Below are 20,614 nucleotides of genomic sequence, written 5' to 3' on the forward strand. Positions count from 1 at the left end.
CTAATAATCTGATAGAACTGTTAGGAATTAAAATGTAAACAGTATTATAACGCTTGTTTTTATATTATTAATAGATAGGCAAACATTATAATACTTTCTCGTTTGTCATCAGCATTCAGAAAATACGCATTTACATAATTTAAACAAATCTTTGATTAATAAATGAAAATTTAACTCAACACCTTGCAAATTTAGTCCAATCCAGTAGTGAGATCTTGTGAAGTGTGCATGTGACCAGCATGTCTGTGTGTTGTCTGCGTGACTTTCGGTCCGTGCAAATTGAATGCTTTAAAAATTAAATTCATGATTTCAAATTATGCATCGCTTTATGCATTTGCCCACCATTATATTCATGTGATTTTCACTGTGTGCCATATGTAAAATGAGTGTTACCTTGGATTTATTTGAAAAAATATGATTCCCAATGCACACAAACGTCCCAGGATATTGAGTGCTCTGCTGGTTACAGTTTACTTCCTTTTTAATTATATTTTTATTAAATATTTATTTATGGAAAATACTTCGTCATCTGAGGTAGGTTTATTTTACAAATAATTTTTTTATCAATTTTCAAATGATTTAAAATTTCTTAAATATTAATTAAAATAAATACAATTATATTGGTTTTATATCGGCCACCCTGCTTTCAAAGATATCGCATCGGCTGTAAAAAAAAAAAAAAAAAAGCAATATTGGTCGACCGCTAATCATTCAAGTGTAATATTTTTAGTTTTTTGATTTTCGGACTAGTTTTTTTTTTATTATTTAAATAAGAATATAAATAAAATAAAAACAAATAAAATACAAGAATGCTTAGTATTTTGTAAAGTACAAACTTAAAATCTGGATGAATTAACTTAAGAAAACTCCATAGGTTATTTTCACAAAAACTGATTTATTTTTCAACCAAATTGTCTATATCTTAACTTAAATTTATAAAAGACTGTAGTATTTGAGTTACTTTAAAATTATAATTAATCTTTATTATTATTATTATTCAATTACAAAATAATAAATAAAATACAAAAATTCTCATATGTCTTCTTTTCCAGTAACATTTTTATTAAACATTTTTTAAGTCAAGATAAATTAATTTGCGTAGTATTTGACTTTTCAAGTATTTGTATTTCAAGTACAAATAATACCTCTTAAATCTAGATACATTACTTTGAGAATACTTCATATCTTAAGTTATTTTGCTTTTTAAATAAATGTATGTTGTAGAATGTTGTAAGAATGTTTAGATATTATATTTCTAAAGTTCTAAAAATGTTAAAGTAAATTTTTCTAACCACACTGATTTTTTTTTCTTTTTCGCACTAAATTCTGTCTTTTTGTTTTATGTTGATTTGAGAATGTTTAGATGCAAAAAACATTTTTGCAGTGAGAATGGACAAAACGGTTTTGGCCCGTTGCTGATGGGAGATGTCCTACCTTGTGAAGAGGTGTAGGGTTCAGTGTAATGGCCGTTAAAATGCATCTGAGGTGGCATCATGTAGGGTTGAGGTTTTGGCTGCATCATAGGACAAAACAAAAGCAGCATTATTCACCTGCACATATTAACTCTGTCCAAAACCTGGAGAGCTATCCCTCTAAACTTTGTATTTGAAGCAATTCAAGTACACACACAACATAAATCAAAAAAGCTTTAATTGGACTTTTAATGCTTTCTGTCTTTGAACCAATGTTTATGTTTTTAAGGTTGCATTTTAGTAAGGATGCTTCCTTAAAAGGGAGCTGCCTAGTGTGCAGAGAGCAAGGTTTTGGAACAGAGCTACAGTAAATCACATCAAAAACAAATGAGATCATGCAGAGCCGACAAACTCCAGAAACGTCCTACAGAACGAGCTCCATAGCAAAACTGTTGTATAGTCATCGAATAACTGGTTTAATGCTGACCAGAGACATTCTTGTCGAGGACCGTCGCCTCACTGTGTTTACTGGAGCGGGCTGAGTTTGTCTGTAATAAAACAAAACAATAAAACACAACTGTGAAGTAAAACAGAGAGTAATAAAGGTCAATGTTTTATTCATCACATGCACTGTGAGACTACAGTACAAAATCAGCAGTTTGCATTTTGCACTGCATTCAAATTTTCATGACAACTCACATATACATTCCATATATATATATATATATAAAACATAATATGAATAAAAGATTATAGCATTGGATTTGCAGCTGACTACAGTTAGTTAAAAATAAAATAAAATACTTGATCCTAAAATAAACAGAGATAATATTATAATATGTCATAATATAACTATTTTGACTCCAATTTTGGTCAAATAAATGCAGCCTTGGTGAGCAGAAGAGACTTCTTTCAAAAATATTTGGATTGTTTCATTGACATTTACCCACATTATCAATATTTAACTTAATATTTAACTAGTCTATGATGCTGTAATTGGGAATTATTGTTAAGTTAAATATTTATTTTTTAAAAAGTAGCATTTGATTAGGTATAAAATAAAAAAAATACATTTGCAATGATCCAAAAAGGGCTGCATTTTATTTTATATTTTTATTAAATTTGTGAAATATGACCCAAGCATGTTGTAATCAGGAGTTATCAGGAGTTTTCTGTCACTCTGTAGCCCACGAGAAGCTTGCGCAGTCAGGCTCACCCCTTGTCAACAGGAACAGAGGGACGAGAGAGGTTTGGAAAACGAGGAAAAGAAAGAGAAAGTATGGACCTCTGGGAGCCCTCAGAGTTTGGGCCGTCAGACAGCTCTCTGGAGACAGTAAATGGATAGCAGTGAAGGAGAAGACACAAAACTACAGACGCACTGATGAAGCAGCCAATGATTTTAGCCAGCCTATTTATGATTAAACAATCAGCTATTTTGCTTTGTTTTTCCAGTAAGGAAACATTAAATTGATCAAAGGTAACAGATATGATATTGCATTAAAAAATCATCTTTTGAGCTTTCTATTCAGACGTTTACACTTAAGTATGAAGTAAAATAACCGTTTTTAACAATAATATGAAATGCTCAGAATGATTCCTAAAGGATCCCGAGACACTGAAAATACAGCTTTGATCACAGAAATAAATTACACATTAAAATATATTCATATAGAAAATAGTTATTTGAAATTGTAATAATATTTAATTGTTTTTACTGTATTTTTGATCAAATAAATCCAGCCTTGGTGAGAAGAGATAAACACCAAATAATCTTAACTGTGAAAAGCTATATTTTTATTGTTGCATATAATGTGTTTTTACACATGTAACCACAAGATCCAATCCACAAATGTCTTTTTTTTGTCACATTTTTTAGTTTTAACGGGAAAATAAAAGACAAATGACCAGCATCTGTAAGAGGCTATAGAGTTGTTCATATTGTATTGGCCGAAATGAGTACAAAACCACACACACACACACTTACAGGCTGCTGTTGTTAATTTTGTAAAACTTGTGCCGCGCCAGCCACATTCTGCATACGTATTTGGACGTCTCCATGTCCTCCTGAAACAAAGCCAGAACATTTTTACTGAATCAAATCAGGCCAGAACATTGACTCGTGTGTTTCAGGGCCTAAATGAGCGGCGTTCTTTAGAGGCCGGCTACAAATCTCTTCACTTATAAGAATGGACATACACAGAGGCATAAATGATAGCATAACTCTAGGGTAACTTCAGTCTTTTGGCTATTTTAGCAAGAGGAAAGCATCTGAAGCATCTGACTTACGGTCTGGAACTGGATTGTATCTTCTTTGTTGGCAAGCTCCAGGGCAAAGAAAGACTTATTATGAGTCATATTATTTATATCATTCCACCTGCAGAGACAATTAAAAGCTCGATTCAGACACATGACGGCAAAACACAACCTAAGAACACGATACACTGGACGATGAACATTTTTGTATTTTGACAATATCTATATTGATTATTATTGCTCTGAGAAAGGGTGATTTTTTTGCCCAATGGGAGGAAACACAATTTCAATGCATGCTTTGCACACTTTGATTCACTATATTAACACAAGAACAAACTTAACAAATGTAAATGCTGCAATTGTGATTAGTATTTTATTAAAACACTGTGATGTGCCATGCAGAGACTCCCTAAAATATTGCTGACTGATGCAATTAGGAAATGTAATAGCCAAATGAATATCACTGCAAAAAACAAACAACATTTTTTTTTAGGATCGCTAAAGATCATAAATGTGTCACAATTTATTTTATATAGCTCACCAGCCCTAATGAATGAATGCAAAAAACACACAAAAAGATGAATGCACACATACCTAAAAATGAGAGGTGCTTTCCCATTTTTGGGCTTGACAAAAATCCCGTCCAGACAAGAGCCGATGATCACATCTGTGCTCTGAGCATCCTGTTTAGACGCAAGGAAGAAAACCTTAAAATATAGTACGGTGAAATTATTATTAATTTAAAAAAAACTCTCAGTCTCTTAAAATAATTAATCAATCAGTAATGGATCCTCTGCAGTGAATGGGTGCCGCCAGAATGAGAAACTTAACAACTTCAAACCACTGTGTCTGGCCAAAATAGTCGATAATCCATAACAACACTTCCTCAATAGAAAAAGTCCATCCCCTGTTGTCTCCAACATCAAAAGTGCATTTGGGCGGTAAATAGTGCATATTATTTTCAATAGAAAAAGCACTATTATGATTAGAGGACTGGATTTGTTGCTACAAACACGCAGCTTTTGTCTCCTCCAGCTGTTAACCAATGGATTATTGTGATGTTTTTATCAGCTGTTTGGACTCTCATTCCGACGGCACCCATTCACTGCCGAGCATCCATTGATGAGACACTGATGCAATGCTACATTTCATTCAAATCTGCTGAAGATGACTTATGCAAAATGCATCACGGGAATCTATTATAATTTAAACTTAACACTCATAAATAAATTCCCGTGAATAGATAGTTTAGGTGCATGCATTTCACACTTTCACATCGTCGAATGAGTCGCGTGCACTCTTGCATGATGATGTTCCACCCATGAAAAGGAACTTGAATTACACAACGAACAGCTTTTCTTGCTGCTTTACCTTCGCTTGGACACTCTCCTCCCCGTAGCCCTCCATCTTCTCCACCTCCTGCATGTAGAGTAACTCCGCCTCCGGTGCGGACAGACCTCTGGGGAGCAGACAACACACACACACACACACACACAGCTCCGACATGAGACACTACAGCACAAAGGTCACATTCAACCATGCACTTGTCATCTGATGTCATTATCAGACTCATCTGTGCTGATTCTTCCTCATGCTTATCGTGCATTACTCAAACAAAAAATGTTTCTTCCAAGACACTAAAAACTGTTTCATCTGCATGACATGCCATAAAGAACGAAGAACTATATTACGTAAAGAATAGATTAGTTTAATTCATTACAAGAAAAGCTTAATAACTTTTAATGTACCTTCTGTTCACATTGCAAAAAAAGTATTATTATGTATATTTCCAGTACAAATATCTAGTTTCATAAAGAAAACTGAGGCACTGAGAAAAAAGTGACGAGATATCAAGTCTTGGTTTCTGAGAAATTGATCAAAATTAGATGAGTTTATGATTAAAACGCGAACAAATATCTGCCAATGTGAAGAAAAATAAACTTAATTCAAAGGAAAAACATGTTTTCATACAACATCGACAGACGTTTTTTTTTATGCACAATCTCATTTAATTTTGTTCAGTTTTTTCAGAAAACAAGACACTGATTTAAGGCTGTTTAGATATCTGTATTGAAAAACAAAGACAAAAATACTGAGTAAATATTCATTTTTGCAGTGCATGCAACATTTAATGCCATGACTAACTAAAACGGTAATACTTTTTACTCAGATTTAAGACCTTTATATGTGGTAGGAGTGAAATAAGACTTTTAAATTCATTTTGTTCCTATGGTTTAAAATAGAGCTGAAATTAGCCCTTCTTTCATAATGCATTAGGCCTATATAAAAAAATGCTTCTTTAGAAATAAAAAGGACAAATAATACTTTTCAATTTAGATCATTTTGATTTTATATCTGCAACAAATTGTGGAAAATATTTCAAAATACAAATCCCAGCCTTAACGTGTGCCAAACACATGTAAACCTCATCTGAAAGACTTTCTAAAACAGAACTCTTGCAGGAAAGCCAAGAGCATTTATTGTTGCCTTGCACCTAAAGCTAAAAGTCTGGTCAGAGTTCACAGCTGCCTTTGAAATCCTCTAACAGGAACCATCTGAACACATCTGATCATCACAAAGCCTCCTCACTGAACCTCACAGTCTTTCAGGCTTTTCCAAATGGGAAAACTAGCACATTTCAGAATAACTACAGCCTCTCACCGGTAGTTCTGATAAAGCACGGTGACTTTCTGCGTGGCCTCTTCCACAACCCTCTCGTCCTGTATCCACGGCTGAGAAAAGTGGAGAAAGAGTGTTAAAATAACAGACTTATGAAATATCCTGCAGCCTTTAAACCGAAAGAAGACAATAATATGTTCAATAATCACTTACCATTGGAAAAAGCACAATTTTTTGAAGGAATTCCTGGGAGTCATATCGATTGAAGTCTCCAAGGTCAGCTAAAAACCAACAGATAAATTATGTTTAGTGTGAGGTTAAAAAAGCCTCTAAATAAAACAATGACATTGATTTCTCAAAGGATGACTCATGGGGTGATATTTTAGTTTTTTTTTTACTAGAAGCTCTCTATATACAGTCGTGGCCAAAAGTTTTGAGAATTACATAAATATTGGAAATTGGAAAAGTTGCTGCTTAAGTTTTTATAATAGCAATTTGCATATACTCCAGAATGTTATGAAGAGTGATCAGATGAATTGCATAGTCCTTCTTTGCCATGAAAATTAACTTAATCCTAAAAAACCTTTCCACTGCATTTCATTGCTGTCATTAAAGGACCTGCTGAGATCATTTCAGTAATCGTCTTGTTAACTCAGGTGAGAATGTTGATGAGCACAAGGCTGGAGATCATTATGTCAGGCTGATTGGGTTAGAATGGCAGACTTGACATGTTAAAAGGAGGGTGATGCTTGAAATCATTGTTCTTCCATTGTTAACCATGGTGACCTGCAAAGAAACGCGTGCAGCCATCATTGCGTTGCATAAAAATGGCTTCACAGGCAAGGATATTGTGGCTACTAAGATTGCACCTAAATCAACAATTTATAGGATCATCAAGAACTTCAAGGAAAGAGGTTCAATTCTTGTAAAGAAGGCTTCAGGGCGTCCAAGAAAGTCCAGCAAGCGCCAGGATGGTCTCCTAAAGAGGATTGAGCTGCGGGATCGGAGTGCCACCAGTGCAGAGCTTGCTCAGGAATGGCAGCAGGCAGGTGTGAGCGCATCTGCACGCACAGTGAGGACAAGACTTTTGGAAGATGGCCTGGTGTCAAGAAGGGCAGCAAAGAAGCCACTTCTCTCCAAAAAAACATCAGGGACAGATTGATCTTCTGCAGAAAGTATAGTGAATGGACTGCTGAGGACCGGGGCAAAGTCATATTCTCAGATGAAGCCCCTTTCCGATTGTTTGGGGCATCTGGAAAAAGGCTTGTCCGGATAAGAAAAGTTGAGCGCTACCATCAGTCCTGTGTCATGCCAACAGTAAAGCATCCTGACACCATTCATGTGTGGGATTGCTTCTCATCCAAGGGAGTGGGCTCACTCACAATTCTGCCCAAAAACACAGCCATGAATAAAGAATGGTACCAAAACACCCTCCAACAGCAACTTCTTCCAACAATCCAACAACAGTTTGGTGAAGAACAATGCATTTTCCAGCACGATGAAGCACCGTGTCATAAGGCAAAAGTGATAACTAAGTGGCTCGGGGACCAGAATGTTGAAATTTTGGATCCATGGCCTGGAAACTCCCCAGATCTTAATCCCATTGAGAACTTGTGGTCAATCCTCAAGAGGCGGGTGGACAAACAAAAACCCACTAATTCTGACAAACTCCAAGAAGTGATTATTAAAGAATGGGTTGCTATCAGTCAGGATTTGGCCCAGAAGTTGATTGAGAGCATGCCCAGTCGAATTGCAGAGGTCCTGAAAAAGAAGAGCCAACTCTGCAAATACTGACTCTTTGCATAAATGTCATGTAATTGTCGATAAAAGCCTTTGAAACGTATGAAGTGCTTGTAATTATATTTCAGTACATCACAGAAACAACTGAAACAAAGATCTAAAAGCAGTTTAGCAGCAAACTTTTATTTATTAAACTAATATTTATGTAATTCTCAAAACTTTTGGCCACGACTGTATATACATTATCCGAAGATGCACATGATGCACATTCAAATCTCTAATCCATATTTTATTGCATATTATTATTATTATTATTTTTTTTTTTTTGATTATTTAACAAATTACATTATTATTGTTTTTTTAATCATTTATTATTTTAATTTTACTAATTTATATATTTTTTATTGTTATTTATTTTAGTTTTGCAATTAATTTAATGCATTTTTTTTTATTTTAGAAAATATTTTATTAAAATGTATTTTTATTTTTATTAAAAAATCATTTTAGTTGTTTTTATTTAACTTCTTTTTTTTTTTTTACATAGATTTTATGAGTTTGATGTTGGGTTTAAAATGTAAAATGTGAGATGACACTCCTGAAAAACCATCTACAGCATTTATAGAAATCGCACATCTAAATTTAGAAAAGCTGAGAGACGTTTTGTAATGCAAGGAATCGATTTAGCCTTTGTAACTGTAGTAGCGCAAAATTAAAAGCATGTCTAATCAGCCTGTTAGAAATGTTCACTGCTATGCCGACAATCCGAAACATTACCATCGCATGAAGCTTCCTTACACAGCAATGCTGGTGCACAAAAATAACTCCCGCTGTACATCCAGCCTCATCAAAACAACACAAACCATGCAGCAACAAAGGCATTTTGACAGTGCAAATATGGGAGATATTTTTTAATGTGGTTGCGACAGTGAGTGACGTCAGTTCCTCTGCTAAACAGTAACTGCATGGTGCTGCCTGATATATCTTTGCCAGCAGTGTATGAGATTCTGGAGCCTGGCAGCACAGCTTGATAAATGATGATCTGATTTTCTAGACTTGCAGCCTGTAGAAATACTAAACCGTACCTTCATGATGGAGTATCTGAACCCGTGAACCAGACACTGGCTCAACGTTATCTTAAGAATGTTAAGGCAAATGTTCTCTTGCAAAATCAACTTATAACTGTGTTTCAAAACACCTTCCACATAATGTTAGAGATTTGAGAGTGGAGGGAAAAAAAAATTGAAAGATGACTTGAATATTCGTTTTGGAACACATTTGTGATTTGATTCAATTTCGAATCACAAGCTTGTAATTCAGTAATTCAATAATGATTCAGTCGGTATTGATTCATAATAAATAGATTCATTTGATTAGCAATATAATATTAAAGTGATTTATGTGCAAATGTTTAAATTTGTAAAAAAAAATTTAAAGTGGCTGACAAACGTATACAAACAAAATATTGAACATGCAAAAAATGTACAAATGATTTATACACAATACTTAATTTATATTACATACAAAATAATTTATTTATATTGTACAGGCAGTTTTTATAGACATTTAAACAGTGACTGTCAAAAAAAAAAATATGGCAGATTCATTCAAACAAATATACATAGATATTAAAGAACAGGTTAATTTTAGTTGTAGGTTGGTTAAAAATAAAAATAATTTTTTTTTTGTCTCAAATTCAAAACCCTTTCTTATATCAAGCAGTTCACAGATTGTTTCTGAAGGAAGTGGGCGTGGTCAACAGAGCTCATTTGCATTTAAAGCGACATGCAAGGAAACGGGTTGCTGTAAACAGAGCTGATATTGACAGGAGAAAATCTGTGTTGTTTTACACTACCACTGAGAAATTCCCTAACCAAACTATGCTACAGACTTTTCACTAAAAACCTTAACGAATCACATCAACTTGTGGAAAATGGGCATCCTATGACCACTTTAACTGCATATTTTCACTGAGTTAATAAAAGTAATAAAATAATTTAAAAAATAAAAATAAAATTTGGTGAACTATCCCTTTAAATGTCCAATGGAATGGAAACAACTGAAGAGAGTATTAATATTACAAAGACAAAAGATTAACGAGCACTAAATCATCCGAAAACAAGTGCAGCGCAGTATTAGACCTGCATCGGTCCTAATATCTCAGTATGTTCATATACCTGAAATCCCCAACATAATATCCCCAAAAAATACCTTGCACAGCCAAGCTGGCCAAATGAATGGCTTGCTCAATGGAGCACGGGATCTTCCCCTCCAGAACATCTTTCTTCAGCTGGAGATAATACTGATATCTGTGTGGAAAACAGGAAGTGAGTAAAGTTGCTCTAATAGCACTGCTGTGATCATTTTAAACGTATTCTCATCCTTTACCTGGTTATCTCTTGTTGTAACTGTGTAACAGAAGACACGTAGAACACCACTCCAAAGTAAACGGTCGGCTCCAGTCCGTACTTGTCCAGCTGTTTCTTCAGCGGCTTCTCCAGATCAATCCATCTCGGCTGGTTTTGTTTGTTGTAGTACCAGAGGCTGAAATACGTTATCTGGGGAATGAACAGAATTTCACTGATTACTCTTTCACTCATGAGAAACGACAGGCCTGGAGACCGGACATTCATTTAACTTCAAATCAGTTTTTCTGGAGGTGAAAACTGGGTAGATTCAAAACGTTTTAACCAAGACGACTCTTTGGCAAAAGATGTGCAGCTAAAAACCAAAGAAATTGAGAGTATAATTTCTTTATATGATAACACCTGCTGTTTTTATGAGCTCGGACTAATTGTGATAGTACATGCATTCAATATTTAGACATTTCATTTTATGTCACACAGCAGGATGGTTATTGATCTCCAAAAATAGCTAAATGGTGATTAAAACAAGTGTTAAACAAAAAATGAACAAAAAGATTAATAACCTACAGCATCACATCCATATAATAATGCAGATTATGGTGTTTGGCTTCCTAAGACACAAGTGTGAATGTAATTTAGACTGAGGTAATATATCGCAAATAAAAAAATGTGTTGAGTCCTCTTTAAAGTTCAGGTACAAGTCAATTCACTGATTTTTTCTGACTTGAGTTTTCTTAATTTTTCACTCTAAAAGTGCATTAGATAGAATAATTTAACTTTAAAAAGTACAAAATGTTTATTTTTTTCCCCAAATTCTTCATTTGGCTTTTTTTTTCTTTTTAAATATCCCTACTATAAAACTTTTTTTAAATTACCAATACTGTAATTTTGCTTGAACAACATCATCATCATCAGGATTTTGTAAGCATGCACAATTAATACAGCGGATTTAAATCACAGTACTTCTCAACTTTAGGATACTTAATATACTAAAAGCCACAGTTTACTGGTCAAGAAAATAAGACTCACACAACATGTCTGAAAAGACACGGTCGGTCATCTATAACTAGATATGGATGGCATACTAACACCATAATCTGATTCAGACTCTCAAGAGCAGCTGACTGCATGCAAACACAGCACTCAGAGTCCAGGCCAAATTCTTGGCACACATGCATTTAGGGTGTTTGACAGCATTTTGGTAGCGGTCCTATGATAGCCAAGACTCCAGACGGCACCAGCGAGCTAAAATAAACACACGCCCAAGCTGCGTTAAGGTGCTTTCGACCAGATTAAACCAAAAATGACGGAAATCCTACCTCTCGTAACTCGAGTCTCTGCGCGACTGCCTCCAGACATTCCTGTCCCGTGCTTTCCACCGAAAGAGTGAACTCCACATATTCGCCGTTGAGCAGCTGTATGCGGGTCACCAGGCAGCTCTTGCTGGACACGGTGTATCTTCTGGTTCTCTTGAGCTTTAATCCGAACGGAAGGGGCATGTTGCACCAGTGCGGCGAGAATGACTGGATTCAGCTTTTCTCTGCGGTTAATCCATGGAGGGGTGCTGGATTATACAGGGCTCCACAAGCCAAACACATGAGTCCCTGGATAAAAACAGACCACAGCCAAACAGATTAGCAACCATGACATACACAGATACAAGCAGCCTAAACGCTCAGAGTCATATCAGTATTTATCTACTCTTTCTGATAACATCACAATTGGTGGGTCACAGATAACAAGCAAAAAACTATTTAAATTAACCATGTAATCATGCATAAATTTGGACCGCAAAATAAAGATGGTTATCAAATTTTGCAAGGGAGGAAAAAAAAACACTTTCCATATTTGTTGAAGAGGATGACGTCAAGGACTAAACTCAAATATTTCTGTCACTTAGTATGACTAATACAATAGAAACTGAATGTTTGTTCCATAAATTCTACAAAGAATATTTAATAAATTGCAATTACATAAAGCACACAAGAGGGTTTTCAAACTCAAAAAAAAGTAAAACATTAAAAAAAAAATGTAAAATAGAAAAAAAAAAAAAAAAAAAAAAAAATTATATATATATATATATATATATATATATATATATATATATATATATATATATATATATTAAAAGTGCAAAAATATATTTAAATAAATTTTATTAAGATAATAACAATTAAGATTAAAATAATGAGACACATAAAAAATATAACAATAATATACGGAGGGAACAAAAAAAAAGTATATTTAAAATAATACTTTACATTTGCGCAGTTTAAAGGAGCATGAACTTGGTTTGTATATATAATGGATGGCTTATTTAATATTAATAAATGTGTGATTTCAGCAATATTGTTGCAACTTTTGCGCGATAAACAATTTAGGTCATCACTAAATATGCAATTTCTCGAAGATTTAAAAATGTACGTTACATATTTATTTCGAATATAATAATTATCCAATATGACTATTCTTGACATCAAACAAATAAGACTAAACAATAAAATCAAAACAATAACAGAGGAACCCTAATTTATGCTTAAGGCCCTCAAATATGTAAAAAAATAATTACAAAAAAGCATTTTATTACATAAAAGTAAATCGAAGCACTTAATTCCGCTGTCGTTGTTAGAAATCATTGAGTTTTTCTGCTTTTGCGAAATATAAACAAACACCAAAAATGTCCGACTAACTTTTAGAGCAACAAGTGACCGCAAAACCGCCCGCATCCAGATGGGACTCATTCACTTCATGAAACAAAACGTTAACGTCTTCAAAAACATATTTAAACACCTAAATAGGTGAGGTTTATTAAGATGACTGAGTTTTAGCTTTATTTCGAGTTTAATAGCGCGCGATGGCTAACGCTTGCTAACACTTTTCAGTAAAACTGTGGAAAATAATGATTTCAAAAGCTCACCTGATGGATTGTCTGATTTATTATATCCTTGATTTATATCATGAGTAGGTTTCGAAGTAGGAATTACGGTTTGTGGTGATAATCCGATATTTGGTGGATTTTGTTTTTTCGGGATTGACGCATGTTTGAGGTTCCTCGGGTCACGCTCCTGCTGCTACGTCACATCCGCTCGGAATACCAGAGGAAAGGTGATCGGGAACATATTAATCCACGGCACTATTTTCTCTCATACCCATACATCTTTACGCTTTTTTCGGTTTCATAACAGTCACATGAGTTCATTTTGACCGCGTAGAATTTTTTTTTTTACATTTTTTTGGAGTGAAATAACACAGTTATATCTGATTTAAAAATGAGATCAGATTAATAAATACAAGTCGCGCATGACGTCAGACGCGTGAAATGCGTGGAATGAGAGCAGCTGCAGTAAAGCCATTTGAAGAACTGCACATAATTTACCACAATAAAACTCTGCTTTCTGTCATGTTGAGCATGACTTTATCAGCTCTTGAAGATTTTCGGGTGTATAATAAAACAGTGTTGTCATATTTGTCAACCTGGTTACCTGTTAAACCTTTTAGTGAGTATTTAACCTGTTAACTGCCACCTGGCCCCTTGGTGGGCCCCCTACGTTTACTTCACTATATTACAATTAAATCCTAATCTAATCATGACAAACTATATATCGTTGGAAACTCCCCATTTCAGGAGTTCTGACCTTTGTAAAAAAAAAAAAAAAAAAGTCTTCTTTGTTGTCTTTTTCTCTATCACACTATCATACAGAAATTATCACTTGAAAACGTGAATTCTCAAAATTCATCCTTTGAAACCCATTTTAAATGTTTCAAAATGTTTTCAGTCATGAATTATAAAAATGTAGGTTTGGATCATGCACAGTTAACAGGTTAAGTTTAATGTTTATTGCATGGTAACATTTATTGCTGATATGATTCATTCTCAAGGACTAATTAAAGTGTACAATAAACATAAACCAAATGTAATTTGAAACAGCATTTAATTATCTTTATCCAGTATTACAAATAATAAAACCAAAATAAGTAGTCAAGTCATTTGAAAATATAAAAATCCATATCATAGCAGTGTTTCATTTCTCAGTAGTTGAAAGGCAAAACACTCAGCGGACAATTAAATCAACAGCTGCTAAAACAAAACTAAATTGTATATTTCAGTGTTAAGTACAAATAAGTGTTTAAGCCACATGTGGTTACCTTTACAGACGGCTTCCTTCTGATCACTAAACCAATCTATCTGAATACTGCAATATTTAATAAAAAAATAAAATAAAAATGACTGTATTTGAGACACACACATGGTTTTGATGAATTATGAGTCTTTCAAACTTTCTTCTGGTTTAAATTATTGCACCACTGAATATGAATCCTGCACATGTACAAGTAAACCAATTAAAAGTAGTAAAACTAAGTCGCAAACCATTTTGTTTTTTCAAAAATACAACACAGCATGTCTTCTGAATCCTAACCAGACTACATAACCAATAAATGCCCAAATTGTGAGCTAAAAAAATCAGAAAAAAAAATGAATACTACACATAACATGCTGAAATACTGTATGAGTATCACTTCATGGTAACGCACGAGGCTTCTTTGCATAAAAGTAAAATAAGATTTTAAAAAAAGTGAACAAAACAGAAATCTGAAATTCTAAAGGAACTGCAAACAAATACAGTGTCACGAAGCAAATATAAGTGTGCTTTTTAGTTAAAACTCATCATCACTGATGTCTCCTCTCGTCTGCTCTTGTTCAAACACTTGCTGATGAGGTTCAGACACACTTAAAGACTCCGCCATGATTTTCCCAAGTTCATCAACCTGCTCGGATACCTCATCATGGTCTTCAGCGTTGTTTCTGGGATTGAGATATCCGTTATCATTCAGGGAGATCTCGCTGCCTTCATTACAGTCCTCTAGACCGGCTCGACTGTGGTTTGCAGGAGAGACGTCCTCGCTAAACTCTTTATGAAGCAGATCATCACCATCATCTGACTGCAGCGTCTGACAGATGACAGGACTGTACGATGTGATGGGGGCAGCAGGGGGACTACACAGATCCTCCTGCAGATTGTCTAGAAGTTGTCGCATTTTGTTCTGATGGGAATATTAGAGTCTGAGAGTGAACTAGAAAGGAATTGATGCTGAGGAGTTTTAATACAGAGGGATACGTCACATGCTTTGAAGGATGCTTGGAACTGAGTGCCATATAATGAAATGTTATGATTTGTCTGTTGCTTGCAAAAATATTTATTTATTAATAGAGTAAAAATACACAATTTCAAATAGCTGTTTTCTATATGAGTATCTGGTAAACTGTAATTTATTTCTGTGATGCACAGCTGTATTTTCAGCATCATTCCTCCAGTCTTCAGTGTCAAATGATCTTCAGAAATCATAATAATATGCTTAAGAAACATTTCTGATTAGTATCAATGTTGAAAACAGTTGTGCTGCGCAATATTTTTGTGGAAACTGTGATGCATTAAATTTTTTCAGGATTCACAGATGAATAGAAAGTTCAAAAGAACAGCACCTATTTAAAAAAGAAATATTTTGTAAGGTTGTACATGTCTTTACTGGCACTTTTGATCAGTGTAATTAATAAAAAAAAGATTTCCTTCAAAAGGAAATGTGAGCACGAATATCCCATGTTGTTGCAATAATAAGATAAGATAATGAAGAACTGTTTGTACTTTTCCTTAATTAAATCACTTTGTATAAAAGCATCAGATTAATGAAATGTAAAATCCAAAATGCTCACCTCATCTAATCGATGTCTGTTCATATCAATGTGACGTTCAAAAACTCTCTTCAGTACCCTGAACAGACCGATACTTCATTAGATAAGTCAAGCAAACAAAAAGTGTCATGCAATTTCTCTTCCTACAAAATAAAAGTCCTCACACACCTGTCAGAGTAAAGGCCTTGTGTTAAGATCTCATTCGTCACGTCTGTAATGAACTCCAGGTACATTAATTCCTCCTCCCTGATGAAAAGAAGTAGTTCACAAGGTCCAGAAAATGACACATGAATGAAGACACAAATTACTGTTATTACTGTATGCATGCTTATATACATATATCATGTAAATTACATCTTTATTTCTAAAAGTATCTGCTTTGTTAAGAATTTGAAGTGAATATCAGTGGTTTAAATGTCACATAAGTGTAATTCTTGATATATTTCAAGGGTCTGGTGCAAGACACTCACTCTGCTGAAACTTTTCTCATTATGGGAGACCTCATGCCTTCTGGTGAAATCCTGAAACAAAAGAAAAGAGCCTTTTCTTTTATATATGCCACTATAAAATTAATTTAATAGGATGTGCATTTATAGAACTACTAACGATCTGCATGCTTTATTAGAAAACCACAAGGCATTTGTGTGATATAAAAAAATCTGGCAGACATCATTTACCTGGAGGATGAGAGAAGAAAATCACTGTCCTTAAACCTGCTGGTCTTGCCGTGATGTCTAAATGAATCCGTTTCTTCATCCGACCACTCATGATCAAGAGTAAATGGCTGCAAAAAAGATTAAAACAAGATGTCAGTGCATTTATATTTGAGCTTCTCCTCTGTCTAGATTCAATATGAACATTCATCAACCAACTTCAACCACTATCAACCAAAGGAGCCAATCATGCATTTTTTTTTTAAATCAACGAATGCATAAATAAATAAAAGATGCATAAACCAATGCAAAAATAAGGCATACATAAGTAATGCATCAACAATGCATAAATAAATTAATCATAATTCAAACCACAAATAAGTAAATGCATTAATTAATTATGTATAACTCGAGCCATAAATTCACGAACAGACGCACAGACAGATGCAAAGACAGACAGACAGACAGACGCACAGACGAGAACAGACAGATGCAAAGACAGATGCACAGACGCAAAGACAGACAGACAGACAGACGCAAAGACAGATGCAAAGACAGACAGACAGACAGACGCACAGATGAGAACAGACAGATGCAAAGACAGATGCACAGACGCAAAGACAGACAGACAGACGCAAAGACAGATGCAAAGACAGACAGACAGACAGACAGACAGACAGACGCAAAGACAGATGCACAGACGTAAAGACAGACAGACAGACAGACAGACAGACGCAAAGACAGATGCACAGACGTAAAGACAGACAGACAGACAGACGCAAAGACAGACAGACTGACAGGCACACACTGACAGACAGACAGACAGACACAGACAGACAGACAGACAGACTGACAGACAGACGCACAGACAGACACAGACAGACAGACAGACAGACGCACAGACAGATGCACAGACAGACAGACAGACACAGACAGACAGACAGACAGACAGATGCACAGACAGACTGACAGACAGACAGACAGACACACACACACACACACACACAGACAGACGCACAGACAGACGCACAGACAGACACAGACAGACAGACGGACAGACACAGACAGACAGATGCACAGACAGACAGACAGATGCACAGACAGACAGACACACACACACAGACAGACAGATGCACAGACAGACAAAGACAGACAGACGCACAGACAGACAGACAGACTGACTGACTGACAGACAGACGCACAGACACAGACAGACAGATGCACAGACAGACAGACAGATGCACAGACAGACAGACACACACACACACACAGACAGACAGAGAGACAGACAGACACACAGACAGACAGACAGACGCAGACAGACAGATGCATAGACAGACATGATATTTTACAGAATGTCTCTCAAAGGTCCTTCAGACTTGCCTGGCGTGACTCGAGCTGTGGAGAATAACCTCGTTTGGACCGTGTACTGCAGACAACAGAAAAAAAACCCGTTAGACTATCAGGTCTCCACAATAGCATCTGAGACATAATATAATCAGTATAATCGGTTACACCTCCCGTGGTACGTCTCCTGTCGCTTGACTTTACAGGAGGACTTCTCCTCCTCAGCTTTCCTCCACGGAGGAGTGTAATAGCGGTATTGTAAGAGCGTGGACTTGTGGTCTGTTTTGAGCGTTCTCGGGGTGAAGGGTTTCTCCTGAGTAAAGCGATGAGCGTGTTTCAGCAGAACATCTCCACTGTAGGTCTTCTGTGTGGGATCCTGAAAGCTTCGGTGTTCTCTCTGACCGGGAGACGTGGCACAGGATGGATCCGCGGGGTGCCAGTGAGGGTTTGGGCTTCGGTAAGTCAGCTCCGAGGCAGATGGGAAATGACTCGCAGGGGACGGATATACGATTTGTTTGGAGTGGAATGAGGTGCTGATCCTGGGTGAAGATATCAGAGATTGGTCCAGGTAATGATAAGCACTGTCCTCACCCTGAACAGAGGGTCTGCTCTGGAAACAAAGCGTGAACTTCAGGCCCAAGTACACTTTCTGCACAACAATCTGACATAATGAATTATTTATCTTACATTCTTAGAAGTACAGGAAGTTCTTGAGCTTATCCTAGTGCTCCTCTGGGAAGTGGATCTTCCTGATTGACTCAGAGTGTCTTTCCTTAATTGCTCACGCCGCTTTTGATCAACATCTACAAAATTAAAAAAAAAAAAAAAAAAAAAAAAATATATATATATATATATATATATATATATATATATATACAGTACAGACCAAAAGTTTGGACACACCTTCCCATTCATAGATATATATATATATATATATATATATATATTTTTTTTTTTTAAATTTTTTTTTTTTTTTAAGTAGCATTAGTACAGCATATCTGGCTAAATAGATTTTAAAATATATTTTATTTGATATATTGCATTTATATAAATGTAAAGATTTGACATTTACACACATGAATACATACATTATATTTTAGATATTTTAAAATATAATGTATATATTTATACAATATAAATACATATGGTTAAATATATCTATATTATATATTATATACAATATTTAATTGTATTTATTATATAAATTCATACATGCAATTTAATATAATTTAAATTGCTAAATTATTTTTGCATAAAGTGGACTTGTAATACGGCATGTTTACTTACATTTGACATTGCTATGCATGCTTTTAGGCACTGAACAATCCACAACAGCTAAAAGAAAACAAATGAATGGGTTAAGCATGTAAAAAGACAAAGAAATAAGGCATAAATGAAATGCAATAAAAAGCCAGTGGCTTTAAAATTAAGTTTGGCATCCCTGTAACAGTGGCACGTATCTGAATCACCTCTGGCTGAATACAGCTTTCTGTAATGTGACAACATGTGGTCTTTAACCATGTACTGATTCATCAGTTTGCCAGATGAGCCAAGACTGTAACCTGAAATAAGAATATTAGAGGCATTAGTTAGAAGTAACGTTACCATGCCTTACAACCACAGTAATACCATGCTACTTTTGTTTATTGTTGTAAATGAACATGATTTAGCGCATCTCTATAAAATGCACATGCCATGCATGGTTATAAATAGTTTATAACCGTCTGCATTTGCTCAGATTATTATATTTAATTTGGATTATATTATTATATTATATTATATTTAATTATATTATTCAACGTTACCTGGTTTAGTGTCCATGATGAGAAACTCATGCACAAAATACTCCTCTTTCACCGGAAATCATCGTGCTTAACGTTCACACAAACGTTTGAGGTAATGCAGTCAAATGAATAACACTTGATAAATAAATATATGTTATTGTATATTCACAGTTATCATCTTTCACAGATGTTTTGCAAGCTGCTATCTGTTCTCGCTACCGTAAAGCTTCGCCGTCGCCATGTTGGTTACTATGCGTGCGTCTGACGTCATGCAGTCGGTAACGTAATCACGCACATGTCCCCAACTTCGACTCGGCAGTCTTGCGATTTTTTTTTAAATAAAATAATATTTAAAAAGCTTATATGTGAAAACCTTTTGTAGTCTTATAGCACAAATCTGGTTCTTTTTTCTAAAAAGGAACGAAACTAGGGCATAGGTTTGATTTTGATATTTGTGGACAAAGACATATTACATCACATTACATTACATTACATTACATTTCATTTCATTTCATTTCATTTCATTTAATTTAATTTAATTTAATTTAATTTCATTTCATTTCATTTCATTTCATTTCATTTCATTATATGCTGGCCTAAAATTTTATGATATTTATGCATTTATAAGATAGGCTTTTGACCTCAGGCAATTAAAGACTTCATTTATAGCTATGGTTGCTAATTTAATCATAATTCATAAAGATAGCATTTTTTATGTTAGAATATTCATCAGATAATAATTACACAATTTTGA

The 20,614-nt window shown here is 34.9% G+C and overlaps 2 protein-coding genes across 3 annotated transcripts in view; both read right to left on the minus strand.

The window, feature by feature from the left end:
• Nucleotides 1-13,475, minus strand: part of LOC132112355 (tyrosine-protein phosphatase non-receptor type 21-like) — a 31,193-nt gene extending 17,718 nt beyond the window's left edge. The window contains exons 1-13 of one of the 2 annotated variants that reach the window (XM_059519796.1): nucleotides 13,305-13,475; nucleotides 11,707-11,991; nucleotides 10,410-10,579; nucleotides 10,233-10,330; nucleotides 6,498-6,565; nucleotides 6,327-6,397; nucleotides 5,037-5,124; nucleotides 4,260-4,348; nucleotides 3,699-3,786; nucleotides 3,397-3,476; nucleotides 2,629-2,736; nucleotides 1,900-1,960; nucleotides 1,435-1,513 (exon numbers count right to left, since the gene is read on the minus strand). In XM_059519796.1, coding sequence (XP_059375779.1) covers nucleotides 1,435-1,513; nucleotides 1,900-1,960; nucleotides 2,629-2,736; nucleotides 3,397-3,476; nucleotides 3,699-3,786; nucleotides 4,260-4,348; nucleotides 5,037-5,124; nucleotides 6,327-6,397; nucleotides 6,498-6,565; nucleotides 10,233-10,330; nucleotides 10,410-10,579; nucleotides 11,707-11,886 — 1,180 coding nt within the window. In that variant the 5' untranslated portion in view covers nucleotides 11,887-11,991; nucleotides 13,305-13,475. The remainder of the gene's footprint in view (nucleotides 1-1,434; nucleotides 1,514-1,899; nucleotides 1,961-2,628; nucleotides 2,737-3,396; nucleotides 3,477-3,698; nucleotides 3,787-4,259; nucleotides 4,349-5,036; nucleotides 5,125-6,326; nucleotides 6,398-6,497; nucleotides 6,566-10,232; nucleotides 10,331-10,409; nucleotides 10,580-11,706; nucleotides 11,992-13,304) is intronic. The other variant, XM_059519797.1, reaches the window with a different exon arrangement.
• An 827-nt stretch (nucleotides 13,476-14,302) lies between these two features.
• On the minus strand, nucleotides 14,303-20,157 carry spata7 (spermatogenesis associated 7). Its single transcript, XM_059519798.1, has 11 exons — nucleotides 19,882-20,157; nucleotides 19,546-19,638; nucleotides 19,364-19,411; nucleotides 18,764-18,879; nucleotides 18,247-18,686; nucleotides 18,113-18,158; nucleotides 16,754-16,860; nucleotides 16,547-16,597; nucleotides 16,245-16,322; nucleotides 16,098-16,155; nucleotides 14,303-15,430 (listed from the first exon to the last, which is right to left on the minus strand). Exons 1-11 carry the CDS (start codon nucleotides 19,895-19,897, stop codon nucleotides 15,044-15,046), a joined length of 1,440 nt encoding a protein of 479 aa, XP_059375781.1. The 5' UTR covers nucleotides 19,898-20,157; the 3' UTR covers nucleotides 14,303-15,043.
• Nucleotides 20,158-20,614: the final 457 nt, after the last annotated feature.

This window comes from Carassius carassius, chromosome 32 (genome assembly GCF_963082965.1).
Source record: "Carassius carassius chromosome 32, fCarCar2.1, whole genome shotgun sequence".
NCBI classification, from domain to species: Eukaryota; Metazoa; Chordata; class Actinopteri; order Cypriniformes; family Cyprinidae; genus Carassius; species Carassius carassius.